The 19,680-nt window shown below is 41.0% G+C and overlaps 1 protein-coding gene across 1 annotated transcript in view; it reads left to right on the top strand.

The window, feature by feature from the left end:
• The first annotated feature begins 9,539 nt into the window (after positions 1 to 9,539).
• The window catches only part of grin2ca (glutamate receptor, ionotropic, N-methyl D-aspartate 2Ca), a 44,514-nt gene continuing 34,373 nt past the window's right edge, over positions 9,540 to 19,680 (top strand). Inside the window, exon 1 of the mRNA XM_041957180.1 lies at positions 9,540 to 9,968. Coding sequence (XP_041813114.1) covers positions 9,540 to 9,968 — 429 coding nt within the window. The remainder of the gene's footprint in view (positions 9,969 to 19,680) is intronic.

Raw genomic sequence — 19,680 nt, 5'->3', positions numbered from 1 at the left:
ATGATGATCCTGTTTGAACTGGGCTGATTTATTTACTGCAGTATCAAACAATTAGGACGGTTTTTTGATAGTTTTAATGCAAAGCTGCACTAAAGACTCAAGCTGTGTCACATGATCATGGTTATACTGTGCCAGGGAGGGAGCCTTGAGCGCTAGATGGGATTTCAAAGACACAACTGTAATAAAGTACAACTACATAGCTTTCCATCTGCTGTGGCATTTAAAACCTGCTGATCACGGCCCCTCTGATACTATAGAGTCAGAAAATCCAACTGCTCAGTTCAGCTCCACTTCTCTCCTGAATATTTAAATCCTTTAATGCACAGAGACACCAGCCAAGCCATGAATACCCTTCAACTGATTCCTCACGCAGTATGCGAAAATGTACAAGACATTTCAGGACCCTCTTCACTTGTAGTGTAACCCCCCAGCTCTTAGTCAGACACAGCAGTAAAGATCACATCAGATTTATTGGGATTTCACCCCGGCAGGTTTTCATCCGGTGGCCGATCAATCACTTGTCGTGTATAGTTAATGTAGAGGCGTGCATGTCTTAAATAAGTCTGCAGTGCCACGGGCAGAAGTAAAGACAGAGGGTCTGTGACAGAAACCAATATGAGAGAGTGAATCCGTTTCCTCTGTGTTCAGGGGTCAGCAGAAACGCATAAATCTTATGTAGTTTGGACTGAAAAGCCTCCACTGTGGTGTCACTTTGGGAGCAACTCTGCAGAAAACGCTGCCGGTCCCTGTGTTGGTCTTCTTCAAACGACAAAGTGAGGCTGCTAATTACTACAAGGCCATGATACAGAAAACAGTATGATAAAGAAGAGAGCAGTAAATCGGCAGACAGGTTTAGAGATGTCCAGCGGGGGAAGCAGGAGTCCTGAAACTTGACCAACCAGAGATATTTTCTCCAAATGAGTCCAAAAAAAACAGACACAAGCGTCTGATATGAGTTATAGCTGATGTGTCAGTGTGTTGTACAGGCTACATGCCAAGCCGCCACCTCCGCCTCTACAACCTTGTTCTCCACCTCGCTACATAAGAGCCACATTACCGTCTGCAGTGCCACATTAACTCCAGTTGTTTTAGGATTTTATGCCAACAAGAATAAATTAAATACAGACAAATAGACACATATACAATATAGACAAAACACACTGAAATGTCTCCTGTACAAAAATTAAATTATCATTAATTGCAGTGTGAATGAAGCTTTGTTTAATCAGTGAGGACATACTGTAGGTGTGATATTATTGCCCGAATGATTTAGTTTAATTGCACAAAGGTCTAAGAGTTCATTTGCATGTTCCATGTTTTTAAGCACGAGTCCACCACGACCTTCAGGGATATTGTACCAGCTGTTACTTGCATGTATACGCACATTCTGTGGCCGTATGTCTATTTCACAGTGTATTGGAATGGTACCAACAGATGTTTATGTTTCGCATAAAGCATTAAAAATATGACCACGACTGGCTGTTTGGTCGCCGTGTTAGCGACACTAATCACTTCATGAGCGACGTATAGTTTGGTGTTCCAGCAGAGTGGGCCAGCCCGAGCAAATATGTTCATTCACTTACAATGCACACGTCTACAGCCTGCTAACAGCTTCTTTAGTCTTAAACAGGTAATGTCTTTATTCTTTCCTCTGCATAGAAGCTGAACCATGCAAGGGGAAGTTCACAACATTCAATTCACAGAGATTTCCCAAACAGTGTCGGATTGTGACTGAAATAAAGACTAACTGTGAGGCTCTGGGACTGTGAGCACATACAGAGGAGTGCATTCTTTTGTTCATTAATATTTGATTAGATATTTAACTTAATGGCACGAATGCAGGAGTTGTTTGTGCACTCTGCTGTCCTACAGAGGTTTGCTAAATTCAGCTCTGGCTTCGGCATTTGTTTCCTAAATGTCTCACCATGAGGAAGATAGAGGTTCAAGCACACAGTTTCATGCTACTTTCACACTGCTACTTGTAGGGATGCAGGGATCTGAATCAGATGGAGGATGTCGTTAGCTGAGAGGTATGCTGTCTATCTTATCTGGATTTTTCATTCTTATATTTAAGTGTTGTGGTGAAGTAACTGGCCTTGGACTAACCGACATGCCAATCCTACAACCACAAATGCCACACAAGTGGCTAAAAAGTCCACAATGTGATTGCTTTTGGTAGTGGTGCCAATTATTGGAAATGAAAGTCAATATTGATTCTTGGCCATTTTTTCTGGGACTTCTAGAACAGTGCAGTCTAATGTGTGTTATCTAGACTACTGCAATTGAGAAACTGGTCTCCTCTTGTTAATTAACTCCATTTCCATTACTCAGCGCCTCAATCCACGTGGAGCTGCGCCAGCCTCATGAATATAAAGACCAGTTGTTGTCTTAATGCATTTCAATAGAACTATAACTAAGCTAACAGCATGTCTGTGGCTTTGTTGGGGCTCTGGATTGGCCTATAACTGATGTTATAAGCTGTTCAAATGTTTTAGAGGACCGGCCAAGAGCAGCCAAACAATTCATGGATTAATGATAAAGTGAGACTAAATTTGGCATAGCTTGGATTTGTCTTGTGTCTTCTGCGTTCTGAACAAACGTCCAGTGATCAGATCGGATAACGGGGATAGCATGAGATGTAGCTTTATTTATGATGATGATCTGGCTTAAGATCTGATTCAGATTTCCCAAAACGACGGGTCAGGACCTGCAGGAGAGGGTCAGAGATAGATGCTGGGCTGCAGATAGATCCATGATTTTGGCTTCAGATATTGTTGTGTTTGTCAGAGATGGGTCACAAGATACTTAAGATCAATCACATTCACACCAACAGCTCGAAGGGCAACTGAACACACAAATGCTTATGGCTTGACATTGTCTCAAACCTGTGGACACACGCCAACTATGTCAAACTGTGGGGATTTTTGGATGCTGATTTTTTCTGGCTTGTCACCTCTTTTTGCTCGCACTGTCCTCATGATGCTAATGAACATACAGATTAGTTCAATGGCTGAGGACGTCAGGAGATTAGCACGGCTGCATTTTTTTTAATCAGAGCTTAGTTAAACATATTCATACAGGTGAAAGCTAGAAGAGACCTGATCATTGTAATTATGTGGTGATAAATGAGTCCTCGCTCTTTGTACAGTAACAGCGAAGGTCAAATTGTTCTCATCATTATTAAACTAAGAGGTTTCACGCAAATATCAAGCTCAGAACGTATTGATCCAAATTCAGGGGTCGCTCGCACTGAGCTGCAGATTTATTGGGTAGACTGATGTAATTTTAAAATAACTCAATAGTCGTACTAATAAATCCCAATTTTATGAATCTTATTACTGAAAAATGAATGAATGGAGTAATTGTAGCTGCAGCTGACAGTGACATATATTAATATTGACTGAGCAGATACTTGGTCAGCTGCTGATTTTTCAGATTTTCTACTGTTTACTTTATGTATCCTAAAAGCTGAAGATGACAATAATTCCTCCAAACAAATTCAACAAGAGACACACAAACAGTTTTCTGACGACCTACATCGGCAGGCTGACGTCACTGCACTGGGTTTAAGGATGGGTTCACATTCTTTTAAGTTTGTCTTAAACAGTTAATGCTCGTTGTTCATGTGTTACTGACCCTCTTACGTGGCTCTAGGAGGAAATTTTGCAGTAAAAAGACAGCAACTTTGTAAAAAGTCAATTAGATTTCTGTAACTCAGCCAACTGAAGACTCACATGAGCTTCAGCTGACCTTCACAGTACATTTTTACACAAAACGGGGACGGTGGATTTTATCTCCCATCGCTGAGATCAGTTTAGAAAGGGATCTCATTGCGGACATGCTTGAAAAAGTTTGACCCTATCCTCCTGTTTGGTTTGATTCAGTCACAAAAACGACGTAGTCGGGGTTGGAGAAGAACTGTTCGTGGCTAAAATGACAGAAAACAGAAATAAACAGCAGCCCCCACACTGACAGCCTCACTATGAAGTTTTGTGGGGGTATAACAAGACAAACGAGTCATAATTCATGTGTCAGTTACACCTGAACATGTTGTACTCAGGCAGTGAAAACAAATCACTGGCATTGTTCTTCTTAGGAGGACAATGTTAAGAGACTCATAACACATTTCAGCTCTCAAGCCAAGCGTTAAAGCAAATATTGATACAGCACTATTGTAGAATCATTTGTACGGTGATGCAGCAGATCCTCACTGGAGGTCACGGCTAGTTCTTTGCTCTAATTAGTGACTTCGCTCATTTACTTAATGAATATGAACTCACTTGTGCTGTGACTTTGCTTTTGATAATTACAGAAGATTGTAGCTTAAGTGGATGGGAGAAATGAGGCAAATGGTATGCTGCTATATGGAAAAGTCATATCAGTTTTCATTTAATTTACCAATCGAGGTCAATAAAGGTCATAGATTACTAAATGGCTCGGTGTAATATCAGAAATTGTCCGAGAAGGAGAGGCCGGAGCGTTTGGACGGTCAGCAGTTTTACTGATAATAACACAGAGGATGAGTTTATCAGCATGTGAGCCGCAGACGCAGCATGCTGCAGATGCATGGACGAGCGTATTGATCATGAAGCAGAAGACGGGACAGGTGCACATTGTTAAACAGCTGCAGCACAGGCGTCATGCCCAGAATGTAAAAGCCGTCATTAAACACTGCGCCGATGAGACCTCACTTCTCACAGCCAGATGTATTTACCGCGGCAGACCCACGTTAATGAGCTGGATCAGGAATCAGTTGGAGGACCTGACACCTCAGCAGTGACTCATCAATAAATGGATGCCAATTGTTTTTTTATCTGGCTTCACAGTTCATATGGTCAATATCAGAAAATGAAGAGTTGGATAATTTCAGTTTATAGGACACGTGAGACTGGGAAATGTATTGTGGGGAAGTCCAGCTGGTGCAGTCACAATTATTGACAGAAATGGCATTGAAATAAAAATGCATTACAATGATAATACAAATCACTACAGAGTGGACACTGTGGCAAAAAGAGCGAGCACGGACAGTTTCCTGGATGAAACAAAAATATGCAGCATAAAATGAGAAAACAAATGAGAAGTAAATTATACTATGAAGAAATGTGTGAGATTACAATACACATATGCACACTGAGCCAAGTGTGTATGTGCTCACACTCCTGTCACTGTGTCTGCGGAGGCCATACATATTGAGCAGGAAGTGTCAATGTGTGCAGAAAATTCTATTCGCCTCAGCAACGATATTCAAGCTTCAGGAGCAGCAGATAGCATATGTGCAAGCTGAATATGCAGATGTGGATAAATGCATTATTGCCTGTTTGGTTTATCAAACCGTCCAGACATCAGTAGTGTGAAAGCATCCCACAATAAACCGAAAGCAACGAAAATGATGTGATAGTATGATAAGGCCCCGGCAGTGATTTTAAATGCAGCCTCTGGCTACACTTCTTGAACGGCAGCTAATTCTGTAAAGAAACTGCTTCCACCATATGTCACCCACTAGAGGGGGATAAGCACATCCTAAATGTTTGTTAGTCAAACAACACTGAAGACAGAGGAAGACTGTCAGTGAGAGACTGCTCCTGCGTTGGCAAAGGTTCGTCTTTGAAAAAGAAGTCTCGCATTAAGTCTTATTAAATCTAATCCCTCATTAGATTATTTTCACAAACTTCACATCATCAGTAGAACAGTAAACAGGAAAAGCGGTTGGTTGGAGCAATAATGAAGCAACTTCTTCAGTCACATCGCTTTCCTACACATGTTCTCTTGTTTGAGTACTGACTTTGGCAAGAGCCCAACAAGAGAGGCTGTAAGAAAAGCTCCAGCTATTTAAATAATCTGCCACTGGGACACAGGATTGTGCAGCGTGCGTGTATTTGTATTAATCATGCTGCAGGAACAAGTATCTGTTCAAACAGTCACATTACAGACACTAACCTCCCAAACAGCGTAGACTGAGAGTGACAGTCAGAATCCCCATAAATAACCCAAACAGCTTGTACACATGTATGAACAGTCGTTATTCAAATTAAGAGGAAGAAACATCAAGATTTCTTCCTCTTCAAGACTCTTCGAGACCCTTTGGGACAAGGGTTGGTCTAGACATGTAGAGGTTTAGGGTTAAGGTGCGTCTCCAAGGAATGTGAATGTGCATGTTGTACTGTATGTGCGTGTGAAGAGTCATTACTGCTGCAGATGTAACCTTGCTGCCTTTCACTTGTGGGAAAAAAAGCAGTTTATATTTTATTTATTTTCTCTTATTTTAAGAAATTTGACTCATGCATGTTGTTTATTGAGTGCTGTATGTGCCTTGCCTTGCACAAGGCACACGTTGATACTTTATTTACATACAGCCACTTTATGTGTGTTGGGCAGATCAGAGGACTATTCAATATAACAAAAAGCAGTAAAACTGCAAATACAACCAGAACAGATTACCTGTGATTGCTGAAACCACCTGAGCAGGTGGTTTCCGACACATTCTGGCCAAATGTTAAAATGGTGAACATGCATCTTTACTCCTTCCAACAGTTAGCAACAGTTAAAAGTCTGTGGAAACAGCCGCTTCCAGGTCTGTGCCCCTGTGATTTTAAGTGGCAATGACACTGAAATTACCTATATGTACTTTTCCAGTGCGAAAGGGAGAGCAGCTCCATCGATTCTCATGCTTGGATCATGCAGTTAGTGTGAGATGCTGAAGTTACCTGTGATCACTGCAACCACTGAACAATCTTTGTGCCACCTCGGACATACACGCACAGTCCAATTTTAATATAAAACAAAACATACGAAATAATATACCGTGCAGATATCAGCACGTTAGTGTTCACTGGTATTTTTATGTACTTCTTCAAATACAGTGGGGGGTTGAGGGAGCCTTAAAGTGGCCCAGAGAGAAAAACAAAGACAATTGAGCTCCCTGGTTGCAGTTAGTGAAACATGAACTGAGGCTTCTGCTGCACACAATTCAACAAAAAGGCAGAAGACAAACTTTGCTATGACTGTAAATTTGTCACAGATAAGGCGGCATAAATAATTTACCACTGATCTAAAACTAATTTGTGTATTTAGCATGTTGGTCTATGTCAAGAATCAATATTATCTAGCCTAATGATTAATAAATTACAAGTTAGCTTTGTAAATTCAAGTTGAAGGAAGGAAGAATTATAATATTTAATTGTGTGATTACATAAAAACAGAGTAGGTTTGTAAGAAGCTTCCATCATGTGGGTCATACCAGAATATCTATATATGACAAGGACAACAGGGATTTGGTAGTAATTGATTGAACTCACTCGGTTACCAGGTACGGTGTGACTCATGCCGAATCCACTTTGTAACAGCGTCATGACGCAAACAGCGACCTGCCTCTTGCTCACAGCTGAAGCTACAGTATGTATCTTGTACCTGCTGCAGCCGGCCTCCAGAGCCAAAGAGACTGCATGTCGTGATGATTCAGGATCCTCCTTTCTTAAAAAAAACGCTTAAACAATGGATGCCCACAGTGACTTTTGATCCTCAAAATCAGAGTGAAGCCTTTAGCCCTCGTATACAGAGGAATGTTTTTTTGGGAGGATTTAGCCCGAGCACAGACGAAAAGCCTCTTTCCTTTATGTATCTGTGCAGTTTACAGATTCATTCACAGACTTTGAGGGGTCAGCGCCCAGCAAATCTACAGAGCCAATCTGCAATTCAGCTGCGTCACAAAGCTGAGCTGACTGCACGATTCAGGATCTAAACATTAGACGAGGTATATTTGAAGCTACAGCTAGCCAAAGTGGGTCTCTTGTTATTTCCTTCCCTTGGTAATAGAAAGCATGTTGACGATACAAAACCTTGTCACAACATTATTGATGACTTATCCGCCGTTTGGTTTAATTCTAGTTCCACCACCCAACAATTCGACCTTCATATATCTGCCTCAGCTGTTTCGCTGCCTTGATGAAACACGTGGAAGGTCAAAGCTTTTAAGCATTTTGACCACGTACGTTGCTCCCTGTCAAAGACATTAACCCTAAACTATTCCACTGCTGTCACAGCTCAAACATGGCTAATGTCATTGAGAGGAATGTGGCAGATGCCCTCTCACAGCGTGGACTAATCAATTTATAAAATGATTTATGAGGCAGCGCCTACCTGGAGAATCACATGTAGGACATAGCCGCTACAGCCTCCCACGCATGTGTGATGTCTTTTATTTGGATTTCATCATGTGACATGACTGGAAAAACAATCCCATGATAAGTATTCTAGAGACCGAGCGACCAAGCGCCCCTGCCCGCCTGTTTATCTGCCCGCCTGTTTATCTGCCTGCCTGTTTGCAATGTTTTCTGAGAGGGGCTCGCTGCTCAGTCCCACACAGGAAGTAGAACATAGAGAGAACTGTGCCACGCAGCTACACTGAGCCCTGTGCAGTAGCCAAATCTCTTGATAAGTTTATACACTACAATCAAGCCGTAGGCCATGACGCCTGGCAGGGATTACCAAGGGATTACAATATATTCACCCCACTGGGATTCCATCACATGGTGGATCAGATCTCTGTGACAGGGGACCAGTGTGCAGCACTCCCTCAGGGCCACAAACACTACTGTGACAGATTTGACAAAGAGCCTAAGACTGTCTGACAGCTCAACACAAACCGCTGTCTGGCTACAATGTGAATGTTAAACTAACGCTACAGGGTTTGACATCACAGTGCTCTGCCATGATGTTTCTCCTCCATTACCTTCCAGAGGGCAGGAAGCAAAGCAATTAGGGGTTTGGAAGAAATTAAGATAGTTTGGCCAAGACTTACTGGTTGCAATCCAGTCCATTAGTGATGCAACGTTGCACAAAGAGCTTGGATTTTTTCAAAGGCCAATTTGGGGATTTGACTTTCTTTGTAAATACAGACTTTGCTGTTTGAATAATTAAAATGTCAGTTTCAAAACTAGAAAAGAATAACTTTCCCAAACAGCTTAGAAAATCATAACAATGAGACTATGGATGTCAATTAATCTGCACAGCCAAAACCATGCACGCAGACCTTTGGCAGATTAAGTTTGAATGCTTTGGGCCGCTGAAAAAATTAAGCAACAGCTTCAAAAGTAATGTCACGAGAGAAAAATTATAAATCCTCTTGTTCTCCATTTGTTGCATTAAACACTGGACACCATCTGTTGGGTTGGACCACAGAATACAACAGCAGCAGGGTGGCAGCTGCCACCCTAAGACGCAACAGCCTGGCCACTGCCTCATGTTGCACGCTGACACAATCTAAAAATACTACTCTGGGCTCCGTTAATGGGCTCTTACACTGTCTTAGTTACGGCAGGCAGACCAGCACACTGAGCAGAGATGAAGCTAAAAGGTCATTAATCAAAATAAGCCAACTCTAAACAAAAGGCAGTTTGGTTGCTCAGCCAGCTGAGATTACTGAGAATTATGACAACATTTCAGAAAAAGACAGCGACTGGCCCTGTGTATCTAATATGTCAATCCGCTGTACTGACCCCTCCCTCCGCTCTGACCCCTCCTCCAGGCAGTAGGTGACTGAGATGGGCGTTCGTCTAGGCTGCTTGAGCGACTCCCCGTGGTGGCCGCCGCCGCTGCTGCTGCTGCTGTTCTGCACTGTGCCCTGCTGTTCAGGAAGGCCGTTCGGGATTCCCATGCCCTCTGTGAACGTGGCGGTGGTGTTCAGCGGCTCGGCTTACCAGACGGAGATTAAGGGCCGGCTAAGCCGGGAAAACTTCATGGACCTGCCTCTGGAAGTGAACCCCATCACTGTGCTGGTCAACAACACCAACCCACGGGCACTGCTCACCCGCATCTGCGACACCCTCTCCACCAACCGCGTCCATGGCGTGGTGTTCGAGGACAACGTTGGCTCGGAGGCCGTGGCGCAGATCTTGGACTTCATTTCCACTCAGACAGCTGTGCCCATCGTGGGCATCAGTGGAGGCTCTGCTGTCGTCCTGCCATACAAGGTCAGTGCTGGGGGCAGGGGCTGGGCAGTAAAGTGCCAGTTGGGTTTGCATCCATGGCCATGACTTGTAATAGTGTGAAATTGTAATTGCAAATTCATATTTTAACCCCATGAGTTTGCATGAAATATGTTAAGAAATGAAACCGCATATCAAGCATTTGGGCTGAACACAGTGAGTCACAGAGAGAGTTCAGAGAGATATACTGTGGGTAAAGAAGGCCACTTGGAAGCCTGAGGAGCTGATTAAATCTACAGATCATTTCTTACTGCTATCATTCACAGTCAGCAGCTCATATACGATACTTCAGCGAAACAGAAAGCTGTATAAAGTAATGAACACAAGAAATGACAGGAAGAATACAAATTATCAGCTGTTAAGTAGCAGCCGCAGCGATGCCACCAGCTACAGTCCACCCTTGGGTTGTAAATCACATGTAATTTTCCTAATGTTATAGGCCAAATGACAGAGCCTCAAATTCATTCGCTGAGAGGGGCAAGCCAATGGCTCTTCATCATCTCTCACCATCATCCTGGTTTGTAACGGCCATAAATTCCAAGTTTTAGGAGTCGCAGGCAGGTGTGGCGCAACAGAGGTAATAATATCTCCAGATAGATCAATCTAAGAGAATTAGGGGAAGCCATCTGAATAGTTTAATATATATAGAAAGACTGATAAATCACACATCTGTGGTGAAGCAGGTCTCACAGTTTGTTGTAAACAGTCTCTTGTAGCTCTTGGAACTTCAGGGCTGGGACCTACTACTGCTCTGGTAAGAAATAATCAGACGCTCCACGTGAGTAAAAGCAGCCTCTTCATTGACAAACACTTCATTACAAACCCTGCACTCAAAGTTTTAAGCAAAGTGTTCTAAAAATGTAAAACTGCACAACTTCAGTATAAAAGCAAAAGTACACATTGTGACAAAACATTATTAGGATAAAACTGCATATTGTAATTTTGGTGTATGACCATATTACTGAATGATTATCACAGATGCATGAACATTTCAGCATCTTAAATGTAATGCTGGTCGAGATGGAGCTAGTTAATGTACTTTATAAACTGTTGGTTTTCTAATCTATAGCAATGCATCATATAAACTGATCATGAGTGCTGGATGTTAAGTCTTTACTTAAGTGGTTATGATACCTGTCAAATAAATATAATAGAGTGCACATGTAGCACTCAATGGATATTCTTGAGTAAAAATACTTCAACTTGTGGTCACTTGAGTAAGTGAATAAGTTACTTTCCACCACTGCTGTTGTGGCATCTGTTAATGCGGGAACCACAACTTCAGATTTTTTCCTCTCGTCTACACTAGAGCTGTTTAAATCAAATTAAGATTTTGGTTTATCATGTACAATAAATAATCTGGCAGACTATGAGATAAATCACCAGGGTCATGGCGAGAGGACACACCATGACAGCAAACAGACAGCATTCGACTTTGATTTTGAGATCTCGTTTTCAGCCATTTGTTGTCAAGCACTTCGTATTTTCACTGAAGTTAGATAGATGGTTTGGTCTGTATCTTAAATATCCAATCAATCAGTTCAAACAGAGTCTGCAGCAGAGTCCGTGTTAATTACAACCATTAAAGCAAAAATGAAAGAGTTTTAATCACAATTCCACTCAAGGTGCAGATTTATTTTCTTGGGAGCAGTCAAATAATCCCAGGCCCACACGAACAGTAATTTCAGTGCTAATTACAGCAGCCATAATGAGCATCAGATAGACGGACAGGCGCAATCTGTCATTTTACAGCGACTTAATGATGAATAAATATCAGGAATGTGATTGCTCAGAAATGCATAAGGTTCAAGAAGTAAGAGATGAACGAGGGAACTTTGTCAAGGTCAAACAAAAAACACGAATCCCTCAAATGTTCACAGTAATTGATGCAATGAAATAAGGGTTTACTTGAACACTATATATAATCTGACAGCATTAAATCATTATCAGTACTGTTTAAGTACCGTATACAGCCCTAATTGTCAGGTGAGGCAAATGTTTCAAGAGATGCTGGTGACACATACAAGCCATTAAGCTGCTTTGATAGTGGAAGCTTGAAGGTCTAACATTGCATTGATCCATCTATAGAAGCATGATCAGCCACCACAAAAGGCTCAGCCAGACGGCAACTATAATCCTGTCAGAATGGCTTTTTTCTAGTGCCTCCAGCAGAAGACGACGCCCAGCATCACAAAACATCACATGTTGAAAAATACAGTCTGAAGCCCTGCAGCAAGATTCTCTCAGATGATAATCTCTAAAGATTTAGGACAAAGTAAACAGCGCACGTTAGTAACAATGATTTATTAAATGCAACATGATGTGTTTTGAAAAAAATAAACAGAGGATTGGGTATCTGAATTAAAGTTGTTTATTGACAACAGAAATTTGATACTCAGTAATGTTATATATAGAGACTATGCAACAGGGTCTATGGTGAAACTGGATCATTTACCATTTAGATAAAATCTATTCAATTTAAAACATCAGGAAATTACATTGAATCTAAAACACTTGTAAAAATGTTTATGTGAAAGAAACGTGCTTGTATCGTCAGTGAAAAGCATGAACCACACGGATGAAGATAAGGAACAGAAGGGGTCCAAGATTAGATCCCCAGTGGAACACCACAAGAAGCTCACATCAGATTTCCCCCGACTTAAATTAGTCACTCAATACGGGACTAAACTACAGGAGCGCACTCAATAGAGTGCAGCTCTCTAAATTCAACTAAATTTCAAACAAGTCCAGTTAGAGATAATTTCCTCAAGCCACTGAGCATCATAATGTGTAACTCGCGCTATGATCCACTGCCACATAAACTGCAGTAGCCTTGTCGTATCAATGTCTATATGTAGTCAACAACTAACTGTTGAATAGAATTAAGTACAATTCAACAATATTTCAACACTCATTGTCAGTTTTACATTAAACAGGAGGGATTATAAATAATATGTACTCTGTATTTAAAAATAAAAATGTGCATCTTACAGTAAAGTGCTTACTTTTAGCTTTTAGAAAACTGAAATAAATTGTCACTTGACATCTAAACAACTGAGCAGCTTTAATACTTCTTTTTCCCTTCCTTTTCCTGTTATGTGTGTCAGAGCGGCACTTCACACTTCACAATGCCGCTTTTAATAATCGCTTCTCGGAGCATATGAGACATAGTGGTGTTGAACTGCCTGTGGGAAGAATGAATATGTCTGTCCATGATTAAAAGCTCTGCTGTCGTTGTCTACTCTTTTCTTTTTTAGAGCATGCCACGTGAAATTACTCTTCTCTGACTCACTTATTTCGCAGACTGTTTGTGTTTTCTCACGTAGTGACTCGATACACAGTGCTTATCGGAATGAACAGATCTGATTGGCTGAGTAGCATCACATGCAATAGGTCAGTGAGTTTCCCGGGTCACTAAACCAGCGCTGAAAAGCTGCACCAGCTAAAGTAGAAATGCCTGTGAAAATGTAATAATTCTCAGGTTTTTCAAAAAATGTGAATCATCGCAAAACAGGAGAATAAAATCCTAAATGTGCACTAAAATATGAGGCTGATGGGTCCGGGAGAACGTGAGATTAGCTGCAGACAAAATGCTTTAGCGCAGTATTTTTGAAAACATGCACCGAGATGGGCGTATAAGTACAAAATGATTTAAAGCTTGCATCTTTGACATCTTTGGAAACAGCAAAGCAGGGAAATATTAATTTGGTTTGTGTTTTTAGCTTCATTATAAGTGAATTTCCTGCAACAGATCAAAATTCTGAATCGAAGAACAAAACCTTTGTCAAATTATCAGAGGCTCCAAGCTATATATCTCAGATTAGCAAATAGCTACCTATTAGATAGACTGATCTTTTTTTCATTTAGAGTCTTTCAGCACTTCCTATTCTATGAGAAACAAGGAGATGTCGGTAAGACTCCAGTGATTTCCTTAATTCATGTGGGTTTATAGACAGCTCCCCTGTCAGCTGCATCCATTTCAGAAAACATGTTGGGTGATGTTGCCATCAGCATGGCTTCTCGACGGTAATAAAAGAGATGTCACTCAGCAGTTAATGCCTCCTGCCGCTCATCTGCACTCTCACTATTCTGACTTGAGGACAGGAACAGCAACTCAATCATAGTAAATTACCAAATAAACACATGCAATGAGAAACGAGCCTAATGACAAAGGCTGGCAGTTGATATAATGAATGGGTGCTTTTCATCTGTAATTAGCCAGACAAGGAAGTTGAGACCATCAATATATGGTGTGTAGTGAATAACTGAACATGCCTTGCAGAACAGTGTGCATGCATTATTAATATGGATGATCCAGTAACAAACCAACAGTAATCTTCTGCTACCTACTGCAGGCCTCTGGCTGACATGCACATTTTTCTGCCTCACCTGATTATTTGATATTTTGTAGGCCAAATAACAATTTTCTATAGTGTTGGGGCCTTCATGCAGACCGGTCAGATCATCAGGAAAGCCACTGGTTCCTCCTCTGCTAGTGTGCTATATAAATTGAATTGTAAAACCTCAAAATTTGTGGAAAAAGGTGTTTTATGATGTTGCATTATTATCCTGCTGTTTTGATGTTGGTGTGTGTTCCGTTGCTGGTGGGAAGCTCTGATAACCAGGAATTCACAGTTTACTGCTGAACGCTGTTGTATTCACAAGCCACAGTAAAGTATTATATTGGAAAATCAAACATAGACAAAACAATAATCAACAATAATGTGAAAATGTTTCTTCATCTGAAGCACAATTGTCTCAAAGCTAAGTTCCTGCACGTACCCGGACACTGCACCATGGAAGGCTTTTCAAAGACCTTACCCATGTAACCTGGGTACCTTCTAAGCACATACAATCAGGGGTGGTTGCAGCTCACTTGGTTCAATCTCCAGCCTCTCCTGACCACCAGTCAAAATGTCCTTGAGCAAGATACTGAACCCTAAATTGTCTGTACAGAAAAGATCTGGCAAATGAATGTGATGCAAATGTAATTTTATCTCAGAGATCTTAGGGTACCTTTTAAAAAACAGTCAGCAGCTTAAGTTTACTTAATGGGACAAAACATGCAGCCCAGATTTTAATAGTTAAAAAATATTCTGACTGACCACAAAAAAATTATGAATTCAGCTATCTCAGATTAAACAAAACTGGAATCTTAAAAAAGAAAAAAACAATTGATACATATGATTAACACTCAATATAGCTACATATACTACATAGAAATTGGTGCATACATTTGCACACTTGCTGAGCTCACTTTATGACCCGTGAGTAACATGTTGCGTCGGTTCAGAAAGGGCTGCCAATAACATCAAAGGGACCACGACAGATTACATCACGCCAAGGGAGCTGGAGCAGTTCACCTCTGGGATCTGCAGTCCAGAGTGATTACAGCCGAGCAAATCACAGAATCCATGTGGCAGAAGTCCAGGGTTTTACAAGTGGAAAACAATGGACTACCAAGTCCTGATGCACAGTATCATTGCAGTCGGTGTTTCAAAATAACATCAAAACTCAAGGTTTGAAACATCAGTAGGAGGTTTTCTATTGGGTCATTCCATTATTCAACACTTTATGTGCGTCTCCAGTAACAGTAAGATAAACTTTACTTGTAATTGTCTGCATTTTGGTGTCTTACATAATAATCACTTATGATGCAGCACAGATTCTTTACTGGCCAACAACAATGAATAACTATGATGCAGCATGCATCATTATAGATGATTCAACACTTAGATTAACACATACAATGACTTATGATACCATGTAGTCTATTACAGCATACTACTTTCCTACAGTTGATTGCTGGGGTGTGTATAGGTGAGTATAGGTAGTCACGATGTACTATAGTAAGCCTGTTAATGATGTTGATATAGTGCATCTGAGAGCATTATTTGTGTTTATGAGAGTAGTGATAAAGCATTACGAATGCATAATACTTCTTTATGAATGCCCTCATAACACACTATAGATGTGGTCTTGATAGAAAGTGTTTTAAGATTATTTTTAATTTGTCATTTAAGTGCTGTAAATGTAATAACATGCACATGACAGCTCTGTACCAGACGCACACAGGTGAGTTTGGTCCAACCCTCCTTTGAGTCTTCTTCTCAATAATCAGGGACGCCAGTCGATTGATTTATGGGACGCTGTCAAAGTTAGTCAACAAGGCAATGAAGCTCATTCATTTTTCATACGTATCGCTGAAAGCCGAGAGTTTGATCTGTCTGGAAGTGACAGCATAAAATTAGGTGATAAACAGATTCCTGTCCCCAGGACATTTTTGTTCGTTGATTGGTAACATCACAGGAGACATGCTATTATCCTCTTCATTTTCTATCTCAGTGAGAAGAGGAAACATAATGACGAGCAAAAGTTCAGCCAGTGAAGGAACTAAAGCTAAGATGAAGACTGGAAGTATTAAGCAACGTTCACTGCAACAAAAATATTGCTTATTAATGCATTAAGTTAGAAGTTGTTCAAGCTAGCAGCCAAATGTCAATTTCACATGGACGAGAAAACAAAGCTACACTTGACTATAGCCAGCAGAGCAGTCAGTTTGCTGCTCAGTGTGCAAACAGTGGATAAATCACACCAAGGACGGAAATGTTTGTGAGGCCCAAAGAAAGCTGGACTCCAACAAGTCGTCCAAACTAAACCACAAAACAGATCGTGGCTTTCAACAACTGCAAGAAGACGTAACACCGGAAAGGACAGTTAGACAAGAAGAGGTTTACTGAAAATCCTTCCCCATGTAGGTTTTACCACAAATTTGTAAAAGGATGGCTGTGACAAATCCCTGAACAAATAAAGAAAGAAATCCAGTGATGTCCTTCAGAAGTAATTACACACTCAAGGGGGATGTTGTAGCTTCACAGCTACAGAGCAGACACAGCATGAATTCTACTTTTTCTCTCATTATGCATCTAGTTCAATATCCTGACCTAAAATTCAAAGCATCCTTTGAAGGATTCATTGTGCGGTCTGACAGATCACATCCTCTGAGCCACAGCGCTGTAAGTGGACAAATGTCAGTCAGGCACGAGCAAAACTCCGACTGTCTTTGCAGGAACATGAGCCCGAGGCTTTTCTCAGAACTAGAGCAGTTCCTTTTTCCTCTGTCTGCCGTCGCTACGACCTGAATTCGCTTGTCTCCAAGTCTACCTCCTGCTGCATTTTAAAACCACTGGCACAGATACAGTGTAACCTGTCTAGACTAAGGTACAGCAAGGACAGAACAGTCACACAAAGTGGGCAGAGGGGAGTAAAACACAGTGGCTAACAGCAAGTCAGTACATATATGTATGTATGCTAGGGGTGGGCAATTTGGCCTATATTTATATCACTTTTTTCAGTTACTACTATATCATGGTGTTCCAAGATAAAAGGGTACTCCATTCAAAACCTCTTCTCTCTCAATAACCAATGTCAGGGAACATGTTTAAGAAAGGAAAAAAGATTAAAGGAACAGTGTTACTGGCTACAAATAGGAATGAAAGCGGAATGAAAAGGAGGTGCAGGCCTCATATCCTCATTACTTACTGGACCATAATGCTGGTTAATCACTAAATGTAATGTGATTCATCCTGGATTACGCATCTCAACAGCATTTGTATGGCAGAAAACCCAAAGTACATTAGTATTAATAAATAGCACAGTCAATGCACCATGGGGCATGTCTATCAAGTGGTGATAACATTAGCTCTGGCTAAGTGAGACGACACAAAAAGCAACATGAAAAAACAGCTCCCCACATCCAGCCTACTGCTCGGGTTATTTCATTGGCTTCAGATGAGGGTTAACGTCCAGTTTCTTTTGACCTTCCCTCAACATTAAATTCGCCAACGCTGCTCCAGCATGTGCAGCTATAATAGATGCTATTAGCCACGATAGCTAGAACGTGCTAATGCCAAATTCAACAGGCTAACCAGAAGAGTTAGCAGCATAAAAAGGTCAAAACTTGAAGTTTGTATTGATTCATCCTCCAGCTTCAGTTTTTAAGTGAATCCTGGTTTATATTGGTATCGGTACATCGCCCACCACTAACATGCAGCATAACTTTATTACTTGACTTTATCCCACTGAAATGTGACGCTGCGTGATGTGACAAGATGATGAATTGTTCCAAATCACAGATATTACATATCAGTGTTAATGGGGCAACCATCAATTTACACCTACAGTTGGGTTTAAAAGTATTACTCAGCCTAAGAAAACAGCTGCGTTATATACTGCACTACTACTACTTTTAAACTTACGCTGCATTTTTTTTCCATCATCATTATTGTGGTTTGGAGTGAATTCAATGAGAACTCATATAAATACATTTCAGTTTCTGATTTCATTTTGGGAGATGTTTTAATTCTCAATTATGATTCCTCCTGATGATTTCTCTTATTTTTCGCGCATCCAATGCAGGAAGAACTTCCATGCTAATTTGCATACTGGTTTAATCTTGCTCCACATCATCTATCCAGCATCATAGTCTCAGTGTTTCAGTGGAAAAAGGCCAGGGTGTTGTGTGTCTGTTCCTGGTTGCCGTGCAGGATCTACGTGACGTCAGCTGCACAGGAAGGTGGTGCCAGGGCATTTCCTGCTGAGCGGCGGAGGCACACATATGTCGCAGCAAAGAGCTGTGGCCAGAAGTCACTCTTTATAGGAGAGAGAGGGATACCATGCACTACTTTGTGTTCCATATCGTCAGTGTTAATTTCACTCACTGCCACGACACTTTTACCGCAACACATAATTTCATTGTGGCTTCAGCCCCTTTGAGCAAAGTGCCTTTAATCTCTGGTTTCCTTTAGATTTTTGGATGCATTCCAGTTCTATCAATAGACATCACTCACCTGTGTCATTCAAATAACCTTCAGCTATCCAGTGAGACTGTTTAAGAGCAGGTGAAGATGTCAGTCTGAGTATTGACTCTTTAAATTTTGAACAAAAGTATTGGTTTTGGTGGCATATCTGCAGCTTCCATATAAGCAGCTGTGGTTTAGAGATAATCGCTGCTTTACACTCTCATCTAACTTCAACTCCCACCAGTTTCAAAGCATCTAAAAACTAATCTGGCTGCAAAGAATTCATTCAACTGGACAGTGTGAGATTTGAGCACTTGGTGCCTGACTTAGTGTTGAAGGGTTAAGAGTTAAAGTTCACTGTGTATACTACACAGCGTTCCTCATCTGTGTTTGTAAACAGATATGTGTTCTTCTGTATGTTCCACCCTTGTGAATGTAATCTCAGCCCTGAGAAGCTAAGCTTTCCACTCAATGGCTGTAATCTTCTTTGGGACTGCAGACTATTACTGTGAGCTTCTGTGGACAACACTATGGATGTAAAGCTTACTGACTGCATGCAGTCATGGTTGACACCCATTTACATACATTAACCACAGTATTAGACAATATGATCATTTATATCGTGAGATCAAAGAAATTTGTCAACGAGTAGAGATTTCTCTTTGCCGTTCGGCAAATCTCTGTCATATCTCTGATTGTATTAGACTAATGCAACTTTGGATTCTGAGGATTTCTATATTATTGTGCTTCAGTATTTATTGGAGAGAAATCAGGTGTGTGGCATTTTTGGTGTGGCTGTTTGGAAGAGGTCTAAACATTTCTGCCTTTAGATGAGGCTGCAAACACATTGTCGATATCTTCAATCCAATCCCACTGAACTCTTCGGTCTTCTATTG

This window comes from Chelmon rostratus, chromosome 17 (assembly GCF_017976325.1).
Source record: "Chelmon rostratus isolate fCheRos1 chromosome 17, fCheRos1.pri, whole genome shotgun sequence".
NCBI lineage: Eukaryota > Metazoa > Chordata > Actinopteri > Chaetodontiformes > Chaetodontidae > Chelmon > Chelmon rostratus.
Note: the sequence above shows the minus strand (reverse complement) of the source record. Positions and strands in the feature narration are given on the sequence as shown.